The 22,483-nt window shown below is 43.5% G+C and overlaps 1 protein-coding gene across 2 annotated transcripts in view; it reads right to left on the bottom strand.

Moving 5' to 3' along the window:
• tollip (toll interacting protein) overlaps positions 1–22,483 on the bottom strand; it is a 44,867-nt gene that overhangs the window by 16,061 nt on the left and 6,323 nt on the right. For both annotated transcript variants that reach the window (XM_078260968.1, XM_078261049.1), the window contains exons 3-5: positions 3,362–3,544; positions 2,594–2,746; positions 1,210–1,294 (exon numbers count right to left, since the gene is read on the bottom strand). In XM_078260968.1, the coding sequence (XP_078117094.1) occupies positions 1,210–1,294; positions 2,594–2,746; positions 3,362–3,544 (421 nt within the window). The remainder of the gene's footprint in view (positions 1–1,209; positions 1,295–2,593; positions 2,747–3,361; positions 3,545–22,483) is intronic.

Here is a 22,483-nt window from a genome sequence, read left to right as displayed (position 1 = left end):
ATTATGCAGTGAAGTTTCACGATGGGTTAACCAACTTGTTGCTGATTAATGTGACGGCTCCCCACTGTTTCCTGACCATGATGGGGGCGCCATCTGTTGCTCTTGCTAATGTCAATCCCTCGCTCCTCAAAATGCTCCAGATCCAAATCTCTGGCTATGTCCTCACCTTTTGTTGTTTCAGGCATTGGCTTTAAGCAACAGAGCTCCTCTCTTACAGTCACATCAACATATCTTGCCATGACTGCCAAACATGGTATGTCATTTACATTCACACACTCATCAAATGCGACGCTAAATACCATGGTTTCTTTCAAGCTTATGTTTTCTGCCATTTTATCGATACTTCTGGCTGACATGGGAATGTCTTTTATTCTTGATTTTATTGTCTCTTTGTTTGGTAAGCCATCAACAAAAACACCTGAGATACAGATGTAAGCCTCCTTAATATATTCTCCATCAGCATATAGGCTTTCCCTGTTTTGCAATGCAATTAGCAACGTGATAGCTTGCTTTGGTAGCATGATTTCAGGCCATGGCGAGTACTTTGACGGTGTCAGCTTGCTTCTTATATCTGGACATGGCACATTTGATGGATTCAGCCTACATTCTTGAAAATGTTCTCATGTTTGGCCTCAAAATGACGTTTGATGTTCGGGAACATTATCAAGACATAAGGTGCACACAGCACGCTATCAGTACTGTACTGTCAGTACACATTACTGACAAGAACTGAACATAGAGATTATATTCTCCTGTATTTAGTTTCTCTGCATTGGCTTCTTGTAAAATCCAAAATTGAATTTAAAATCCTTCTCCTGACCTTTAAAGCCCTTAATGGTCAGGCACCATCATAGTACCCCCACTAGAACACTGCGGTCCCAGAATGCACAGTTACTTGTGGTTCCCAGAGTCTCCAAAAGTAGAGCCAGAACCTTCAGCTATCAGGCTCCTCTCCTGTGGAACCAGATGGCCGCCCACCAAGAGCCTAGGTCTGCCTGAGGTTTCTTCAGTAAATGCTTGCTCTTGTGGGAATTGTTAGGTCTACTAGTGTAGTAGTATACTATACTAATTAAATAAGGTTAAATTGAATCTTCCAGAACAACTGTGTGTGTGTGTGTGTGTGTGTGTGTGTGTGTGTGTGTGTGTGTGTGTGTGTGTGTGTGTGTGTGTGTGTGTGTGTGTGTGTGTGTGTGTGTGTGTGTGTCTGACCTGCAATGGGCACATATCCTACTCCTTGCTGATACACAGAGGGCATTAGGACCACAGGCTGAGTCATCATCCCTGCTGGTAAGGACTGAAACAAAGACATAGAGAGAAGAGTCAAGCTTCACTGCTTGTACTGAATGTGTTTTTACCATAACATATCTAAAAGGGACACATGTTGGACTTCATTTCCTGCATTCTGATGATTTTATTCTTCATACATTTTTGATGGAAATGTCTTTTTATGTAAAGTAAAAAAGAAATCTGAATATAATGGAATATAACGCAGTAAGGCTCTCAGACATTCTGTATTGTTTTCTAATATTCATTCTCCTGTAGATCAACTTGTCTCATTCATTCATGTTCTGCTGAGTCAGCACGCGTTATTATGGAACCCACGCAACTTCTAGGCAAGACCCGCCCTTCAAGAGCATTCACACACTACTATTAGCCAGGCGTCCATGCTTATGCAAGGTAACGTAACCCGATCCCCTGATCAATCAGCTATCCTAACCTTAACCACTCAAGGTCAATGCCTAACCCAAACCAATCAAGCTGCTTCATAGGGCGGGACTTGCCTAGAAGTTACGTAGGATCCATAATAAAGCAGTCAGCACACATATAGGCATGATTTACTCTTCCCTTTTCTTTTGTGTCTTTTATTGGAGGAAGTAACCTCTTTAAATGAGAATGTGGCGCCTGTTCACATCAATGATAACGCAATTTCATTTATATACCCCTGGACATAAATAGCTCATATTAGTTTTAGCAAGATTTCTGCTATTCAAAACTTTCTGCACAGTTAAAACATTTCCCACATATCTGTGTTCTCTCAGATTTCGAGAATAAAGTCGTAGTGTATGAAATGTCATCACTGCACTGCATTTAACAAACTAATAAGGATAATTTGGTCACGGATAACATCTCTTGCCTGCGTCCAGGCGCCGTCTTACTCCCTCTTCCTCTTCTTGCAGTTCTTGTACTCATAGAACTGAACATCCAGTAACTATTTTCCGTTTTGTGATTTATTTATTTTGCTGTGACGGCAGAACGTTACCAGCAGAAAGAGTGTTTCTGGTGTTTCTGTGTTTAAGTGTTTTTGGCAACTTCAGTAATATCTGCTGCCTAACTGTGTGTCCAATGAGGACACACAGTGTCGCTCAGAGGAACAACGTTGACCTTCAGAGGCACAGCAGCCTTCAGTGGTGTTGATTGGGTATAACTTGTTACGTGTAATCAACCAGATAGTGCTGTGGGCGGGACATTGAGTAAGACAGAGTGGTAACTACAGACAGAGAGAGGCTGCATACACTAACACTGATTTTCACACACACAACATTATGACCAGTGAGATTTACATGTGTCGGACTTTTAAAGTAAACCTACTTACAGCAAAAGACATCACCAGGTTGATCATGCCCTCCTTGTCGTCACCCTGCCTGCCACTTAGGCTGAACCACTCATCCACCACACTGCCCTCCCTCAGACCTTCAGGGATGGTGACATGAGTCCATGCTATCCTGTCGTCCATGGAGAATGCTCTCTGGATGGCACATCAGCAAAAACATGGAAACAGACTACATGCTCATGAGATGCAACACATGCAAAAAGGTAGAAATAAAACACACAGATTTTTCATGGGGCTGTTGGCAGCAGTTAGTTGTCTGGAACAGAACATGTCTCTTAAACCTGACTGTCGTGTCCTTAGACGCTGTGGTTAATAGAGTGGATGTGTTTTAGTTTATTAAAGCCAGTTACTGTTGGAAAAAAAGAGTACTAAAATATTGTACTCAAGTAAAAGTATTTATTGAACTATATTGGTTCACTAAAGCCATTTACATGATTTTTAATAAATTATTAATCAATAGTCCAAGTGTCCTGTAACCTTTACATTTACATTATAGTTCATTACATTAAGATGATGTCCAAAGGGACTTCCAATAAGTGCATTCAGCCATTTTTACTTTTAGGATAGGTCTACTCTTATGTAATATATGTTATGACTTTCCTCAACAATTAAATATATTAAAAGCCAAATAGTAGATTAGAATAATAATTTAAAAAAAAACGGCAATTCTGACAGATCAACAGTCCCCACAAACATACTGTACGTAATTAGCAGGTCAGATGAACTCTGTGGCCTCTGCAACCTCCTCACCTCATCAAAGATCTCCAGGTAGAAGGAGTCCACCCCAGGAGGCACTGTGCACTGGATCACCTTGTTCCAGCGCGGGTTCTTGGCTCCATTGTGAGCAGTTGGTGTTTCGTAAACTGCATAGCCCAGTCGGACCCTACAGTACGGATCCATCCGAGTCATACCATAGTTTTTAGCCAGCTTGGCCTATACAGCAAAAAAAACAAGGTGGCTTCAGTCAGGTGATAACGTTCAATAAGGCTACTGTCACAGTTGCCCGTGTATGGAGGAGCCTACACATTATTAAGCTATATTACATGATACAGAAGTTCTTGGGATAAGGCCCATTAACCTTTTAGCCGTTTAAAAAGTGCATTGTGATTTATTTTTAATCCCAACCAGTTGTAATGTTTACACATATTGATTTTTAACCGATTCACTCCGATTGATACATAACTATCACTTAGTGATATTCAAATTCCACTACTACCGCAACACGTTGGAATGTTTCTCTAAAGCCGTAGCTGCCCCCTTAACAGTCCCCTGTCCCTTTACAGATTTAGGGAGTCTAGGCAGCTGCATGATAAAAGGAATGTTTTAATAATAATAATAATAATACATTTTATTTAAAGGCGCCTTTCTCGGCACTCAAGGACACCGTACAGGGATACATAAGACATTTAAAAGCAGCAAAAAATATAAATTAAAAAAGAACAAAATAGAAACAACAGAAAGAGGCAGAGCAATTGGCATCAAGTGGAATAGGCAGTTTTAAATAGATGTGTTTTGAGTTGCAATTTGAAATGGGGGAATGAATCAATGTTTCTGAGTTGGGGTGTTAATGTATTCCAGAGACGGGGAGCAGAGCAGCTGAATGGTCTGCTCCCCATGGTGGTGAGACGGGCGGAGGGGACAGGCAGGTGTATGGAGGAAAAGGATCTGAGGGAGCGGGAGGGAGTGGGACGCTGGAGGAGATCAGATATATGGGGGAGCGAGGTTGTGGATGGCCTTGAATGTAAACAAGAGGACTTTGAATTGGATACGGAACTGGACCGGGAGCCAGTGGAGCTGTTGGAGGACAGGAGTGATGTGGTGGATGGAGGGGGTTCGAGTTATGATACAGGTAGCTGAATTCTGGACCAGTTGAAGTTTATGGAAGGATCTGTGAGGGAGGCCAAAGAGGAGAGAGTTACAGTAATTCAGACGGGAAGTGACGAGACTGTAGACAAGGTGGACAGTGTGGGGGGTAAGGGAGGGGCGGAGGCGATTGATGTTTCGTAGGTGGAAGTAGGCAGACCGGGTAATGTGGGGTTGAAAGGATAGTGTGCTGTCAAGGATGACACCCAGACTCTTAACCTTGGGGGAGGGTGAAACGGAGGAGTTATCAATAGTGAGAGATAAAGTGGATTTGGAGAACCTCGGTTTTATTACTGTTTAATTTGAGGAAGTTTTGGGTGAACCAGGTTTTTATTTCAGAGATGCAATCAGTAAGGGAGGTGGGTTGAAGAGTGGACGAGGGTTTGGTGGAGAGGTAGAGCTGGGTGTCATCAGCATAACAGTGGAAGTGAATGTTAAATTTGCGGAAGATATTGCCGAGGGGAAGGAGGTAAATGATGAAAAGTAGGGGCCCCAGGACAGAGCCCTGGGGCACACCTGAAGTGACGGAGGAGGGAATGGATTTAAAAGACTTGAGTTGAATGTACTGAGTGCGTCCAGAGAGGTAAGATGTGAACCAGTCTAACGGAGTGTGGGTAATGCCGATGGAAGATAGCCTGTTGAGGAGGGTGGTGTGACAGTGCAGTGGAGTGGGCGGAAACTGGACTGGAACTGTTCATACAGGTTATTGTGGGATAGGTGTGAATGGAGTTGAGAGGCAACTGTTTTTTCAAGGATTTTGGAGATGAAGGGTAAATTGGATATAGACCGGAAGTTGTTGAAGTTGGAGGGGCCGGCACCAGGTTTTTTCAAAATAAGGGTAATGGCAGCAGTTTTGAGAGATGTAGGGACAGTGCCAGTGGTGAGAGAGGAGTGGGTGATAGCAGAAATGAGGGGGACCAGGGAGGGAAGGCAGGCTTTAACAAGTTGTGTGGGGAGGGGGTCAAGTTAGCAAGTGGATTCCAAAATGAAATAATGAAATAAGGTGTGGTATTTTAGAGATGGAGAGAGTGAGTTTCACTGTAAATGAGAGGAGAAAGTGGTCAGTTATGGGGAGTTCATCAGCTGTAAGGTCAGAAGGGGTGACACCAGAGCAGCAGATTAAGTCCAGAATATGTCCTTTGGAGTGTGTGGGAAAAGTGGTATGTTGCTGACATCCAAAACTCTCTAAGCAGGAGGTGAAGTCTATGGTGAGAGGCAGATTGATATTGTCCATGTGGATAGTTAAATCATCCAGCAGTATTATGTTTGGTGAGAGAGAGGATAAGTGGGTGAGAAAAGCAGCAAAATCATTTAAAAATTCACTGTTCGGTTTAGGGGGGGCGGTAGACAGTAGCAATGATGGTTGGAGTGGGACCAGACAACTTGCAGACAGCAGATTCAAACAAGCTGGAGACAGGCACAGACACCGGCGAGACTTTCAACTTCTTGCAGTAGATTATCGCGAGACCTCCTCCCCGGCCGGAGCCACGGGGTTGACAGATTTAAACAAACCCACTAGGAGTGGATTCATTCAGCTGAAAAAAGTCGTTGGGCTGTTGCCATGTCTCGGTTAAACAAAGAAAGTCGATCGGAGATGAAGTCCTGGATGAGATGTCCCTTGCCTGTCAGTGAGCGGATGTTGAGCAGAGCAGAGCAAAGTTGAGTGAGGTGTTGTCACAGCTAATGGTGGTGCTAGCCGACCGAGCTAGGCGGGCTAACACACTGTGGTCGACAGCCCGGTTGGTGGAGCATGGAGGGCGACGAGAGCTGGACCAGATGGACTTTATTGCTGTTGAGCTGTTGTGGTGGAAATTCCAGCGGAACCCTCGGTGGATGTATCTCCGGCGGGGCTGGAAGGCGATGCCGGGTCAAGGTGGAGAGCCTCCGGCGCAGGTCCAGGCAGGTGACAGCGCAGCCGGAGCAGGTCAATGGCCGAGTACGGCGAGCAGCAGCAGCAAGCTGTGCCAGCGTTCACTTGTCGGCCGTGACAAGCCATGACCAACTTGCATCCTCCGGTCATCAGGCATCACGTCAGACTCCAGCCCCATATAAAACAAAATACGGCGGAAAGATGACAAAATGCGTAGCTATATATAACTATTGAACTTTGCTAATGAACTGAGTACGAAAATCATACAAAATGATCAATGCATTTGCAAAAAAAGAGTAAAATTACTGAAAGTAAACAAGCCAGACAGAGCGGCGTCAATCTTGCCAGTGTCCCCGTTCAATGTTTTGTTCAAGGACTGTCTCTTTTTGGGGGACGGTGAAAACAGGGTAAAGGGGCCTGACCCACTTGAGCATACATCCCAGAGAAATATAGACTCAACTAGGTTTTAAGTGAGCATCTTTTGTTTTGGCGCCATCAATATCTTGCCATAACAAACTTGACAGCTTGAGCGAGAGATACAGTATATGCATCTGGGGAAGACAAAGGAATCTCAGAGTTGGGACGGCACAACACAATAACACATTGTGATTAAACTGTACTGCCTGCCTAAATTCTCCTCAATTGAGATTCTATTAAATGCTTCTTTGTAAGTCAAACGTTTTCCAAACCTTCCTCATGTATGTGAATATCAGTTGTGCTGCTCCTGAGTTTTTCCTTAACACCCACTGTTCTAAACAATCCAGTTTCAACAGTTTGTCTACTATTAGCTCTGCATGTCATTCTGAGCGGTTTTCTATGTCATACCAGGCCATTTTCTATGTATGTTTTTTTAATAGTAAGCGCTGCTCAGTGGCAATGAACATCGCCACTCTCTTTTTACCACAGCTGTTTGCCAAGGTGTATTGATTTGATTGTACTTGTGTGTACCTGAGATCCCAAGAGCAATGCCGGCTGGAGCTGAGCTCCTAGTAGGTCACCCTTGGCGGTAAGGTCGAGGGGGAGGTGACAGATGAAACGCGACTCAAGAAAAAGACCTCAACAGCATAGGATAGGAGCAGGATAGTTCTTCGGTACCATCACCCATGACTGAGCAGCCCTGTTTAGGGACCACACTGCTCACCCCAGTAGGGGAGGGGGCTAGAAAAGATGCCCTAAAAAAAATTGTCTGCCTCATCACCCTCCTGGCTGGATTACCGTGTCCAGTAGGATCTCCTCTATGCGGTCAGAAACAAAGAAAGCTTAATTTTGGTGCCTGGAATGTGCACTCTTCTTGACAATGACAGTGAACTTCCAGAAAGATGGACTGCCTTCGTAGCTAGGGAACTGCGGAGGTTCAACATCAAATTGCAGCCCTTTACGAGACCAAACCCCGATCCAAGCACTGGCATCTGATCGATTACGTTATTGTACATCTCACAAGAGCAATGACAAGCTCAGATGGATGCTGGACAGACCATTGTCTTATCCGATCAACTATGGTCATCAGACTCATGCCCAAAAGAAGAAGAAAGCAAAAACAATTCCGCCCCACCATAAACATTAAGAACCTTAAAATACCAGGCACTATGTGACAGCTTACCACCAGAGTACCCTGATGGCATTGGAGCTCACTGAAAGCCACCATCCTTACCACTGGCCAGAAATGCTGGGTCTTACATCTAAGAATAACAAGGACAGGTTTTAAGTGAGCATCTTTTGTTTTGGCGCCATCAATATCTTGCCATAACAAACTTGACAGCTTGAGCGAGAGATACAGTATATGCATCTGGGGAAGACAAAGGAATCTCAGAGTTGGGGACGGCACAACACAATAACACATTGTGATTAAACTGTACTGCCTGCCTAAATTCTCCTCAATTGAGATTCTATTAAATGCTTCTTTGTAAGTCAAACGTTTTCCAAACCTTCCTCATGTATGTGAATATCAGTTGTGCTGCTCCTGAGTTTTTCCTTAACACCCACTGTTCTAAACAATCCAGTTTCAACAGTTTGTCTACTATTAGCTCTGCATGTCATACTGAGCGGTTTTCTATGTCATACCAGGCCATTTTCTATGTATGTTTTTTTAATAGTAAGCGCTGCTCAGTGGCAATGAACATCGCCACTCTCTTTTTACCACAGCTGTTTGCCAAGGTGTATTGATTTGATTGTACTTGTGTGTACCTGAGATCCCAAGAGCAATGCCGGCTGGAGCTGAGCTCCTAGTAGGTCACCCTTGGCGGTAAGGTCGAGGGAGGTGACAGATGAAAGCGACTCAAGAAAAAAGACCTCAACAGCATAGGATAGGAGCAGGATAGTTCTTCGGTACCATCACCCATGACTGAGCAGCCCTGTTTAGGGACCACACTGCTCACCCCAGTAGGGAGAGGGGCTAGAAAAGATGCCCTAAAAAAAATTGTCTGCCTCATCACCCTCCTGGCTGGATTACCGTGTCCAGTAGGATCTCCTCTATCGCGGTCAGAAACAAAGAAAGCTTAATTTTGGTGCCTGGAATGTGCACTCTTCTTGACAATGACAGTGAACTTCCAGAAAGATGGACTGCCTTCGTAGCTAGGGAACTGCGGAGGTTCAACATCAAATTGCAGCCCTTTACGAGACCAAACCCCGATCCAAGCACTGGCATCTGATCGATTACGTTATTGTACATCTCACAAGAGCAATGACAAGCTCAGATGGATGCTGGACAGACCATTGTCTTATCCGATCAACTATGGTCATCAGACTCATGCCCAAAAGAAGAAGAAAGCAAAAACAATTCCGCCCCACCATAAACATTAAGAACCTTAAAATACCAGGCACTATGTGACAGCTTACCACCAGAGTACCCTGATGGCATTGGAGCTCACTGAAAGCCACCATCCTTACCACTGGCCAGAAATGCTGGGTCTTACATCTAAGAATAACAAGGACTGGTTTGATGATAATGACCAGGCAATTGAAGATCTGATTTTAAAAAAATGGCAGGCCTTTTGTGCATGGCAGAAGGACATCACCTGCCAGACCAAAAGGAAAGCTCACTCCACAGCCAAGGCCTTTGTTCAGCGCAGAGTAAGGGAACTCCAAAACAAATGTCGCAAAAAGCGGTGTCAACCAGTAACCCCGACACGCGCAGAGGCGCGAGGGCCCGTCCATCGCTGCTTGCAACTATAATTAGGGCCCGGACGCCGACAGCGGCGAAGGCCCTATTGAAACTGAAGGAATTATTATCATCATCATCATCATCATCATTATTATTATTGCAAATGAATTGGCTTTTTGACCGGCTTAACAAATTCAAAAACTCACCAAAAATCAAGTCTGGTGAGATTTCATCCGATCAACTTCAAATTTGGTCTGTGCCATCTTAAGACATTAAAGATAAAAAGTTGTTAAAAGAAAAACCTTTCGTCATTGGGCATGGCCGTGGCGTGGCGGCCATTTTGAGTGTTCCCCACCGAAACAGGAAGTGGGTGTAACTTGAGTGTACATTGTCCAACTGGCTCGAAACTTTTCATGACTCGTGAGACTCTAACTCTGAGGACATTTACCGCACAAAATTGACTCAAAGTCATAGCGCCCCCTAGTGGCAACAGGAAGTATGCCCAAAACTATACGTGCTATACTTTAACGAACTCCTAGAGATTTCATCCGATGGACTTCAAATTCGGTCTGTACCATCGCAACAACTTAAAGATGAAAAGTTATTAAAAGAAAAAACTTTTTCGTCAAACGGTGTGGGCGTGGCGTGGGGGGCCATTTTGAGTGTTTAGCGATGAACAAAGAAGTTGTTGTAACTTGACTGTACGTTGTCGTATCTGCCCGAAATTTCTCACCATTGACAAGGGTCCATGTCTGTGGACATCTACAGGCCAGAATTGACTTTTGGTCATAGCGCCCCCGCTGGCAACAGGAAATGCGCCTAATATGACAAACATCATCCGATTTACATGAAACTTGTGTGGTCTACATGTGATACTGAGCCGCCCCCTATACTTTAACCACGCCCACTTACTCAGACCACGCCCCCTTTCATAGCATTTGAACCGTTTAAGGTAGAGTCTTGTGAGGTGTCATTGAACTCAGCAGAGAGTTCCTTTTTAATTGGTGATAGTTTGACCCGCCCCCTAAACTTTAGCCACGCCCCCTTTTCTAACTAATGACCCGTTTAAGGTAGAGTCCTGTGTGAGGTGTCATTGAACTCAGCAGAGAATTCCTTCTTCATTGCTGATGGTTTGGCCCGCCCCCCTATGCTTAGGCCATGCCCCCTTTCTTATGAAAGTGGTGACCCGTTTAAGGTAGAGTCTTATGTGAGGTATCAATGAACTCAGCAGAGACTTCCTTTTTTATTGGTAAAGGTTTGCCACGACCCCTATGCTTTGGCCACGCCCCCTTTTCACAGCTAATGAACCGTATGACGTAGAGTCTTGTGTGAGGTATCATTGAATTCAGCAGGGAGTTCCCTTTTCATTGGTGACGATTTGCAGTGTCTGAGTGCCGTGCAAATGCACGGTCGCAAGGAGCGGCGTCTGCCGGTAACCCCGACACGCGCAGAGGCGCGAGGGCCCGTCCATCGCTGCTTGCAACTATAATTAGGGCCCGGACGCCGACAGCGGCGAAGGCCCTATTGAAACTGAAGGAATTATTATCATCATCATCATCATCATCATTATTATTATTGCAAATGAATTGGCTTTTTGAGGGATGTAACATATTCAAAAACTAACCAAATTTGACGGTCGCATCAAGTCTGGTGAAAATCTACGTATTTTAAGGGTTTCGGGAACAGGCGCGCAAAAATGGCTCGCTAGCGCCCCCTACAAAATTAAAAGAATTTAGCCCCTGCAGTACGTTTAACGTAGACTCACGAAACTTGGTACACATATGTATCATGTCAAGACGCACAGAAAACGTTATGGGAGCCATACCCTAAACCCAACAGCAAGTCCGCCATTTTGAATTGAAAGTTAGTGAATTTTAGAAATTAGTGCGATTTTGACCATTTCCACATGTCGTACTTTAACGAACTCCTCCTAGAGATTTCATCCGATCAACTTCAAATTTGGTCTGTGCCATCTTAAGACGTTAAAGATAAAAAGTTGTTTTCGTCATAGGGCGTGGCCGTGGCGGGGTGGCCATTTTGTACGGTGCGCCGCCGAAACAGGAAGTGGGTGTAACTCGAGTGTACATTGTCCAACTGGCTCGAAACTTTTCATGATTCATAAGACTAACTCTGAGGACATTTACTGGACAAAATTTACTCAAAGTCATAGCGCCCCCTAGTGGCAACAGGAAGAAGGCCTAAAAGTCAAGGTGCTATACTTTAACGAACTCCTCCTAGAGATTTCATCCGATGGACTTCAAACTTGGTCTGTACCATCTCAACACCTTAAAGATGAAAAGTTATAGAAAAACTTTTGAGTGTTTAGCGATGAACGAGAAAGTGGCTGTAACTACAGTGTACATTGTCATATCTGCTTGAAATTTCCCACAATCAACAAGAGTCCAGGCCTGAGGACATCTAGAGGCCAATATTGACTTTTGGTCATAGCGCCCCCCGCTGGCAACAGGAAATCAGCCTTATATGACAAACATCATCCGATTTACATGAAACTTCGAATGTGTGGTCTACTTGTGATACTGAGCCAGCCCCTATACTGTAACCACGCCCACTTAGTCAGGGTACGCCCCCTTTTATGGCTTTTGAACCGTTTAAGGTAGAATCTTGTGTGAGGTATCATTGAACTTAGCATAGAGTTCCGTTTTCATTGGTGATGGTTTAGCCCCCTATGCATAAGCCACGCCCCCATTCATAACATTTTAACCTTTTAAGGTAGAGTCTTGTGTGAGGTATCATTGAACTCAGCAGATAGTTCCTGCTTCATTGGTGATGGTTTGGCCCGCCCCCTATGCTTAAGCCACGCCCCTTTCCATAACTGGTGACCCGTTTAAGGTAGAGTCTTATGTGAGTTATCAATGAACTCAGCAGAGACTTTTTTTTTCATTGGTAAAGGTTTGCCCCGACCCCTATGCTTTGGCCACGCCCGCTTTCAAAGCATAGACTCTTGTGTGAGGTATCATTTAACTCAGTGAGTTCCCTTTTCATTGGTGACGATTTGCGGTGCCTGAGTGCCACGCAAATGCACGGTCGCAAGGAGCAGCGTCCGCCAGTAACCCCGACGCGCACAGAAGAGCGAGGGCCTGTCCAACGCTGTTTGCAGCTTTAATTATTATTATTATTATTATTATAATAATAACACATTCTATAACTAATTATATTCTTTTTTACCAATGTCTACTGTGTATTTGTGGTATTCTGTTGTGTACATTGTTTTTCTTTTGAGCTGCTGTAGCAAAGGAATTTCCCCAGTGTGGTATTAATAATCTTTTCTTAACACCATTTTATCAAAACGTGTTGGTTCCTTGCTTCACAAGGCGCAACAAAAACATTTTGAGTCTGTCATGTCTGCTAGCGAGACAACTTAGACATGCACAAGCCTCCCGGGCCATTCACGGGATCAAAGACAAAACTGGCAAATTAATTGCATCCCCTAAAGAGATTAAAGTGCCCATATTATGCTCATTTTCAGGTTCATAATTGTATTTTGAGGTTGTACCAGAATAGGTTTACATGGTTTAATTTTCAAAAAACACCATATTTTTGTTGTACTGCACATTGCTGCAGCTACTCTTTTCACCCTGTGTGTTGAGCTCTCTGTTTTAGCTACAGAGTGAGGCATCACACTTCTATCCCATCTCTGTTGGGAGTCGCACATGCGCAGTAGCTAGGTAAGGACTACTAGCTAGCTACTACTACTAGATAGCTAGCGGTGCTAGCTGGTGGCGCTAGAAGCAGCACTAGCAGACGAGGGACATGTAAGTAGTTATATACAATTTCTTTTGTAGATTAGGGTGAACTTTTGTGTGTTGTAGCAGTGTTTTGCCATTGAGAACAAGGTGGCTAACCGCTAGCCAAACACCAAATGTTTCAGCCGATGACGTAGATAGCCTTGCCGATTTTGAACAGAGACTGAAGATACATTCAGAAACCCGTATCTCACTCAAAACAGCATGGATGTTTTTTTCCAAGTTTGTATACGTGTGGAAGCACCAGAGACACAAAATAACACCCCAAATCCCAGAAAAAACCCCTGAAAATCCTCAGTAAAGTGATGTCCAACAGACTGTGCGATGACATTCACAAACTAATACACCCGGAACAATCAGGATTTGTGCCTGGTCAGCATATCTACGCAAAACTGGATTACCATCATCTACATGTCTGTCAACCCCAAGCCTCCATTATCACCAATGGGGAAATATCGCAGCCGTTTAATTTACAAAGGCAAGGCTGTTCTTGCTCTCCACACCTATTCAATCTATGCATTGAAGTGCTTTCCTATCTAATTAGGGCAAACCTGAATTATAAACCTATTCAACTTTATGCCAAAGACCACCACCTGTCACTTTTCGCAGACGACATAACATTATACATATTGCACCCCACCCTCCTGCATATAATTAAAGAATTTGGTAGCTTGTCGGGATACACCATTAATTGGGGTTAAAGCGAATTGCTTCCAATATCAGATGAGACAGATTTTGAATTCTTACGTACAATGACCTTTAAGATTCTGGATGATCAAATTAAATGCCTAGGTATTATTGTGACACGAAAATATAGTAATCTGTTAAAGTCCAACTGGGATACTAAGATTCAGCAGTTGCGTCATAACACTGACTTCTGGAGTACTTTAATAGGTCACGTTAATGCGATAAAAATGGTGACGCTCCCCAGATTCCTCTACATTTTTCAGTGCCTACTGGTTTATATACCAATATATTACTTCAAGAAACTGGAGTCCATGGAGGCAAATCCAAACCTTTCTCAAGTTGCCCAAAGTCTACCTAGATAGCCCTATTGGCAAAAACATGCCTTTTCTCCGAGTTTAAATGAGCCAACTTTTTCTGCCTGGAAAGATAAAAAAATATATAGTCACAATTGGTGACCTATATATTGGAGGGAAATTAGCATCTTTTACCAACTGCGTCAGTCTCATTCCCTACCAGCATCACATTTTTTCAGATACCTCCAAATAAGAAACTACGTTAGAGCTCATCTCCCGGGTTACGAAAACAAACCTATAAACACCATACACACGTGCCTTATACGTCATAACGCTAACAGTAAGGGGTTATTCTCGTTTCTATACTCACTTTTGCTAGCCCATGTAACCCTATCTGATACTAAAATAAAGAAAGCTTGGGAAGAAGAAATGGGAGTTGAAATCACTATACCTGGAGTGCAATTCTTCCAATGATCCAATCCAAAAGTTCTATAAACACCAGACACAGGCTTATACAATTCAAGATTGTGCACAGGCTCCACTTTACAAAATCAAGGCTCCATACTATATACCCTAACGTCTCACTCCTGTGTGATAAGTGTAAACAGAACACAGGTACGCTACTCCACCAGCTATGGCTTTGCCCTAAGCTCCACACCTTCTGGTCATTAATATTTGACTACATCTCAAAGGCTTATGACAAACCTATTAGACCAGATCAATTTCTTGCCTTGTTCGGCCTATCGGTGACTTCCAAACTGGATAACCACATTGTCCAAGCCATCTCACTTTGTACATTGCTAGCGAAACGCCTCATTTTACAACAATGGAAATCTGAATTTATCCCCACATTCCACCAACGGTTGAGAGAACTGGGCAATGTAATCCATATAGAAGGCCTTTGATATAAGCTTGCTAATCAAGAGAAGGTTTTTTCTATAAGTATGGAAATCGCTTCTTGACAAATCGTCGATAACCCAGCAGTCGTGAATTGATTTACACACCTCATGTGCCTGACTATCACCTCTATGTACCTCACTATCTGTCATATCAAGTTGTTGCCCACAGTGTATTGCCACTTTTTCTCTTTTTCCTGAATTACTGTTGTTGCCATGTTAGTTCAGTTTTGTTATTTATTTAAACTTTTTTCTGCCCTTCTCTCTCAATCCCAGTATAACATCCATTAGTTTTAAGTGTATGTGTATGCATGTCTATCTACACTGTGTGTGTATGTATGTCTGTAAGTTTACGAGTATACATGTATGTGGATGTATGTATGTATGTATTCGTCTATATATTATGTGTGTGTGAGCGTGTGTATGTATGCGAGTATGTGGCTATGCATGCATATATGGGTACATCTAAGGGGGAGGGGGTCTTCCCGTTACAATTTAACTACTCCTTTTTGGTTTTGGTTGCTGCCCGTTTCATTACTGGTTCTGTAATGGTTTGCTTGCTTATCTCAGGGTTTGTACACCTTTTCCAAGGTCAAATTCAAGCACTTTTCAAGCACTTTCAATGTCCATTTTAAAACTTTTTCATAGTCAAAATTATTTAGTGTTTTTATCACATTAAAAGAGATAATGCTATTAACAGCCAAAATTGTGTTTCGTAAAGCAGAAGGATAAGATATTTAAGCAAAACAAGTTTTATTTTTCAAAATATATCACTGTCTAAGTAGACTTTGCTTGCCATCTAACCTGCCTGAGTCAATGTAAAAACAATTACCCCAAACAAAATCACTCAACAGGTTCACTTCCAGGAAAACAGTTGCTGCACCCTCTTGATTTTGCTCAAAGTTTATGCTACCCTTAATGTCAGTCTTTTCACACTTTTTTTTCCAAATCTAGGGCATGCCGTACAAACTTGTAATGGTTCAGTCATATTGACAGGTTTGTCTTCTACCCTACAAAGTTTGGGCTGCCTATGAATAATATTTTACATTATATTAATGTCCAAATATTGCTTCCCAGATAATGTGATTTTCAGTCTGTAAAACTGAAGTAATTTCAAGGGCTGAAAATGTGAAGACATAGATTTGAACAGAAATATTTTACAGGCCTTGGTTTTGGGACACATTCTTGATATAGACAAGGTTTGAACAAAATCTGAGACAGTGCAACAACAACAATCTGTAATTCCATTTTAAACCTGAAGAGACTGACAGGCACCTGCTTGATACATAGCCTATATTAATTATAATATATATATATATATATATATATATATATATATATATATATATATATATATATATATATATATATATATTTCATTGCCAAGACATGTACATTTATCTACTGGAATAGAGCAGTATAACTATTGCATAAGGCCACCCTCAACCTTACAGTAGGCTACTTGTATGACACTTGTGATGTAACTTTGGCTATGTTCACTGCATATTCCACAAATGAACGTGCCATAACAGACATGCAATACCAACATTACATTATCACACCAAGTACTCTCAGTCACTTAGCCTGCGAATTCCTAGCTAGCAGTTACTAGCGTAAACAAATAGGCACTAACGTGTACAGTAGGCTACTTCAGTTGGCTTACTCGAAAAGTCTGGCTTACCCTTCATGTGACTCGAGAGCGCAGACTTGCCCATTGTGAAAAGCTGCACATCTTTTTTGCAGACTTTACAAGAGGCAACTCGTGGGGTTTGTCCCCGTTTAATCCATAATTTGTATTTTTCATTTTCCAGCCAAAGTTCATTGAAACAACAACAACCGCCCGGCGATATTACGAATCCCACTATGGCCACGCCAAGACCCGCCCTTCAATAGCATTTATTGGCCAGGTGTCCATGCTTACGCAAGGTAACGTAACCCCATTTGTTCAGGTTCTATCCCCTGACCAACCGTCTATCCTAACCTTAACCACTAAAGTTCAAATGCCTAACCCCAACTAATCGAGCTGCTTCGTAGGGCAGGTCTTGGCGTGGCCATAGTGGGATTCGCAAATTTGCCTCCCGGCATGTCACACATGCACAAGCGAGCAGGTTTCATTTTAAGCTCTCCAACATTTTATTTCTCCTTTTAATAAATGAACTATTCAGTCAAATAGGTATTTGTTGTGAAAGAAATACAGTTACAATTTCAAGCATGTTCAAGCATTTTATCCAAAATATAAGCACTTTTCAAACCTTGAAAACACAACATCAAAATTCAAGCATTTTCAAGGATTTAGCTAGCTAAAGCACACGTACGAACCCTATTATCTGGACATTTCTTGTATTGCCACCCCGTAGTCCATGGGGTGCTGCTGTAATGTATGTGCTTGTCCTGGAAAAACTCAATAAAGAGATTTGAAAAAAAAATAAAACATCTTTCCCATGTTTTAAAGGAAAAGGGTTCTTGAATCTGTTTTCATGTCGGTCTTGTCTTCGGTAATGTGTTTTATAGACATGCATCCTCTTCAACTCTTAAATCTCTGGACTCATCACTCACTTTGCATTGAGTTTATAACCGGTCATGTCTATGGCAAGTGTTGGGTGGTCTTCTCTCCAAGAAAGACGTGATACTCACTGGTATCTCTTTATTTATAAGGCTCTTGTTGGGAAACTACCACACTACCTTACAGAACTTCTGTTACTCAAAGGAACATTATCTGACTCACTCTGCTGACTGGCTTTTGCTTCATGATCCACAAGCTCGGTCTGAACTTGGAAAAACTGTTAATAACTTTAGTGCACCTGACTCCTGAAACAAATTACAGCACTTCCTTAAAATCAACTCACCTTTTGGACAATTTAGAAATCTGGTTTTAATCAATCAATCAATCAATCAATCAATCAATCAGTTAAACATTTATTTATATAGCACTTCACAGTAACCAGCAGGTATCCAAAGTGCTTCACATCAGAAACCAAGACTAAAACACACATCATATAACATATCATACAATAGAAAGAATGAAACATAGAATCAGTAAAATCAGAAAAGGTTACATAGAAATAGGAGAGGGAAATTGTCACACCACAACTACGTATTAAAAGCCATTCTAAACAGAAGCGTTCATATATATTTTTAAAAGTAAGAAGACTCAGTGACCCAGTCACCAGTGGTGCTATTAAAAACCTCCTTCACTATCCTGGCAGGAACAATGTCTTAAGGACAGTTGGTAGGTTTCATGTGTTGCACTACCTCAGTTAGCAATGTCAGAGAAACTGGCTGAAATTCCCCAAACACAGCAGAGTGCACAGGAGCAGCAGGTAAAAACACATTAAAATTAGCACTGGCATTTTGCCTGACGGATGCTACTTTGTCGATAAAATAATAATAAATTTCTCACATGTATTGATTGAAACATCTGTTGGAGCAGAGGTGCATGGATTCACAACAGAGTTTATCACATTAAATAACACTCTAGGTTCATGGCGACTGCTAGCTGTGACAGAAGAGAGATGCTGCATCTTCACCACCTTCACAGCCTTCTGGTATGTGGCTAGACTGTCCCTTAATAAACCCAGAGATACATGCAAATTGTCCTTCTTCCACCTTCATTCAGCTTGTCTGCAGTGTTGCCTAAGGGCCCTAGTGGTGTCATTCAGCCAGGGGTCCACCTTAGGTTTAATAGATTTAGTCCGAACAGGGGCAATAGAGTCTAAGATTTCAGTGCAAGTAGAATGGAACACAGAGATAATTAGGCCTGTAGCGACGCGTCGATGACGTCGACGTCAAATTTACGTCAACGTCGTATTTTTGTGTCGCCACACACACTTATGACACACACACATCGGAGACCAAAACATTGCAGAATGGAGGACGAAACAGCAACCTCCTCACGTAATTCCCAACAAAGCCCTGTAAAAAGCCCCAATAAAAGAAAAAGTCCTAAAAAAACAGCTTGCCCTTAATCATCGAAGGTATGGGAATACTTCAAATATAGTCCCAAATGTAAAGGTGTCGTTATTTGCGCTCTTTGCCAAATGGAGTTGGCATACCACACCAGCGCAACAGCAATGTGGAAGCATCTGAAACGGAGGCACCCCACTGTCACTCGTGAAGGAGACAATAACAACTAACGTTGCCTAAATTAATTTCATGTTTGTGTAGTGTGTTGTGTAGCCTGAGCTCTGCACACTTCGGTGGTGCTAGCTAACTATCTTAGCTCTCCGTGCAGTTTGTTCATGCTAGGTTAGTCGCTAACGTTAAAATTAGCTAGCTACTGGTGCCTAGACAGCTGTGTTTAACTAACGTTAGTTGTCATCTAATGTTGGCTTGAATCATAGCTAGCTTACAGCTGCAGAACACAGCTATCTATAGTAGCTAACGTTAGCTACTAACCTAGCACGAACAAAATGCACAGAGAGCTAAGATGCGTTGGTTAGCCTAGCACCACCAAAGGGCACAGCTGCATTAGCATGTAAACTTACAGAATAGCAGTTAAGAGAGTCAGTTTGATTATGCATCAGGTTTTATGTTGGGACTGTTATATTGCGTTAAACACTCTCAGGAATGTCTATACTGTGCACTGCACAGTGTTTGTTTTTGCACTACAACTTGATTTTTTTGAACAAGAGAGTTATGTTAGTACTGTAAAAGAGTAAACAGGCTCGCCTTTCATTTTGTATAACAGTAAAATAAGTATTTTATTTTGTGTAAAGCAGAAGATTTTTTGCTGTGCAAACTTGTTGTTTGATAAAGTATATTATTATCGTAATATAGTAATAATAATCGTTCAGCTCAAGAGATAATGTTATCTGGGGAAGAGGGAGAGACCAGACCATTCTTTGCATAAAACTGTGAGCCCACAAATGCAGACGCAAACTCTCCAGCTGAAGAGGAGGTGATGCAGCGGCTCCTAGAGGCTGAGGATATAGGCTTACTAGCAGGTGGTGGAACACTGATCTCAAACCTGATGGGGAAATGATCTGAAATACCAGTTTCTGTTATTTCTCCAAGTGAAATTGAAAACCCATAGGAGATGATGAGCTCCAAGGTGTAGCCAAGATGATGTGTCGGCCCTTCCACACATTGATTAAGGCCAAATGAGTTCAAAAGAGTTTTAAAATCATGAGCAAGTGGGTTTGAGGGACAACACACATGGATATTGAAGTCCCCACAAACCAGGAGCTCGTCGTATTTAGGAACAACATCAGCTAAAAACTCAGAAAACTTGCTCATAAAATCCTTGTTGAGCTTTGGTTGGCGATAAAAAACTGCACACAACACAGGAGAATCCAGATCAGCCACAAACAGCTGAAGTTCGAAACCAGTATAACAGAGTGCAGGTAATAGCCTGCATCTGTACTTATCCTTAATGAGAGTGGCCAGCACCCCACCTCGACCTGACACTCGCGGGGAGTTGTGGAAAGAACAGCCAGGGGGAAGGAGCTCTGAGCAGACGCTGTCGTCACCTGGTTTCAGCCAGGTTTCTGTCAACAACAGAAAGTCCAGAGCATTTGATGTAAAAAAGTCATTCAATATAAAAGTCTTATTCGTGAGTGATCGAGTGTTGATCAGCGCCATGCTAATTGAGTCTGTTGGGAAGCACGACTGAGCGGGCGGAGATTCCCATGCACGCAGCCTCGCTTTGAGCGCTTCCTGTTTCAGCAGCGGGGGAGATGGGCACTAGGAGTCGGGTACAGTCGACCGGAGCCACCGGTAACTGTGTACCGGAGAACGCCGCGGATTGCAACTGATGAACTCTGCGGAAAATCTGACACAAGGATGGCCCAGATCGCTGGTGGAGGTGGCGATTATTGCGGCGCAGCAGGCAGGGATGACGCCGTAGATAGGCCGGTATGGACGCCAGGAAGGGCGGCGGGGTATTTGATTGACCATCAGAGCCGTAGATCGGCACTTTCGGCGCCATCTTCCTTTGCCAAAATTGAATACATTTGAATAAATTGAATACATTTTTAAACCTGCAAGCTTCTTGTGGCCAGGTTGGCTCAGTGGGTAGAGCAGAACACTCGGCGGCAGCAGAGCACAACAGGCCAAGGAGTAGCCTGCTGCCACCAGGCCCAGCTGCAGCCAGCTGCCACAAGGCCCGGGATCCAGCATCAGCCTGCTACAATGGCTACTGCTACCACTACCACTCTATCCACCCTGGCCTGTGAGAGCTGCGTCGGTTTTAACGACGACAGTATACTGCTAATTAAGGCAAATAAACAAATAACCAACCTTAAAGAAGACATCCAACAGCTGTCCGAGGAACTTTGGAAGAAGGACTCCTTACTGTCCAGTTACATCGATCTGGCATGTGGACAGTCTCAGAAGCTGGCTTCGCTCGACTCAGTCTTGCAGGACACTGTGGCGTGGGACACTGTCACTTGTCAGCGGCCCTCCTCCTGCTCTACTCCACATCATGAGTCAACTTGGGTGGACGTGGTGGCCCGCTGTCGCAAGAAGGGCTCTGACGGGACCGTCTCTCCACCTCTCCTGACACTCTCCAATCGCTATGCTGCTTTAGCTTTAGCTGGTGAAAACCTGGTCCACCTGGTTGGTGCCTCTGCGCCTCCTTTACGACCGGACCAGGTCGCATCCACAACGCCTGTCAAACCCGTAGGCCACACTCCGCTGGTAGCGGAAATGCCGACAGACCCAGTGGAAGTCAGCTCGGCGGCCTTCCTCTGTGACCTCGACCTCCGCGGCTCTGCGCAAGATTCTTAAAGAGGCCGTGCTTCGGCACTCTGGGGGGCTTCCTCGACCGGACCTTGCAGGTAATCCTCTACCCGGTACCGATGTCGCTGGCTAACAAAACTCTCCTATCCTGTCATCCAGTTTAGTCCGTACACCTTCCTGCCAGCAGCCGTTCGGCTCTCACTTTCCTCGCCCCCTTTTTGCCCCCACAACTCTGATAGTGGGCAATAGCATTACGAGGAACATATGCTTTTTCAATGCCATAACACGTCTTCCGGGAACAACAGTCGCAGTCCTCCTGGACAAACTGCCCGGTCTACTGCAGTCTCTCTCCTCCTCCATAACTCGGGTGATAATCCATGTGGGCAACAACGACATGGCATTTCGGGAATCTGAGCTGACAAAGAAGGATTTTATCGACCTTTTTAGCCTTTTAGAGCGCTGCGGGAAATCTGTGTTTATCAGTGGTCCCCTGCCAACAGTCTCCCGCGGCACAGAGCCCTTCAGCCGACTACTCAGCCTAAACATCTGGCTCCAGTCCACCTGCTGTGCCCATAACTTCAGATTCATTGACAATTTTAACCTGTTTCAGCTAACATACAGCACGCAGTACAGTCCGCCCCATGTGATGTACTGTTTACACCACACACCCCCTCCGAGTCTTCTTCTTTCACTACCACCTCTTTCTCTCAGGACAATGTTA

The sequence above is a fragment of the Sander vitreus genome, chromosome 1 (assembly GCF_031162955.1).
Source record: "Sander vitreus isolate 19-12246 chromosome 1, sanVit1, whole genome shotgun sequence".
NCBI classification, from domain to species: Eukaryota; Metazoa; Chordata; class Actinopteri; order Perciformes; family Percidae; genus Sander; species Sander vitreus.
Note: the sequence above shows the minus strand (reverse complement) of the source record. Positions and strands in the feature narration are given on the sequence as shown.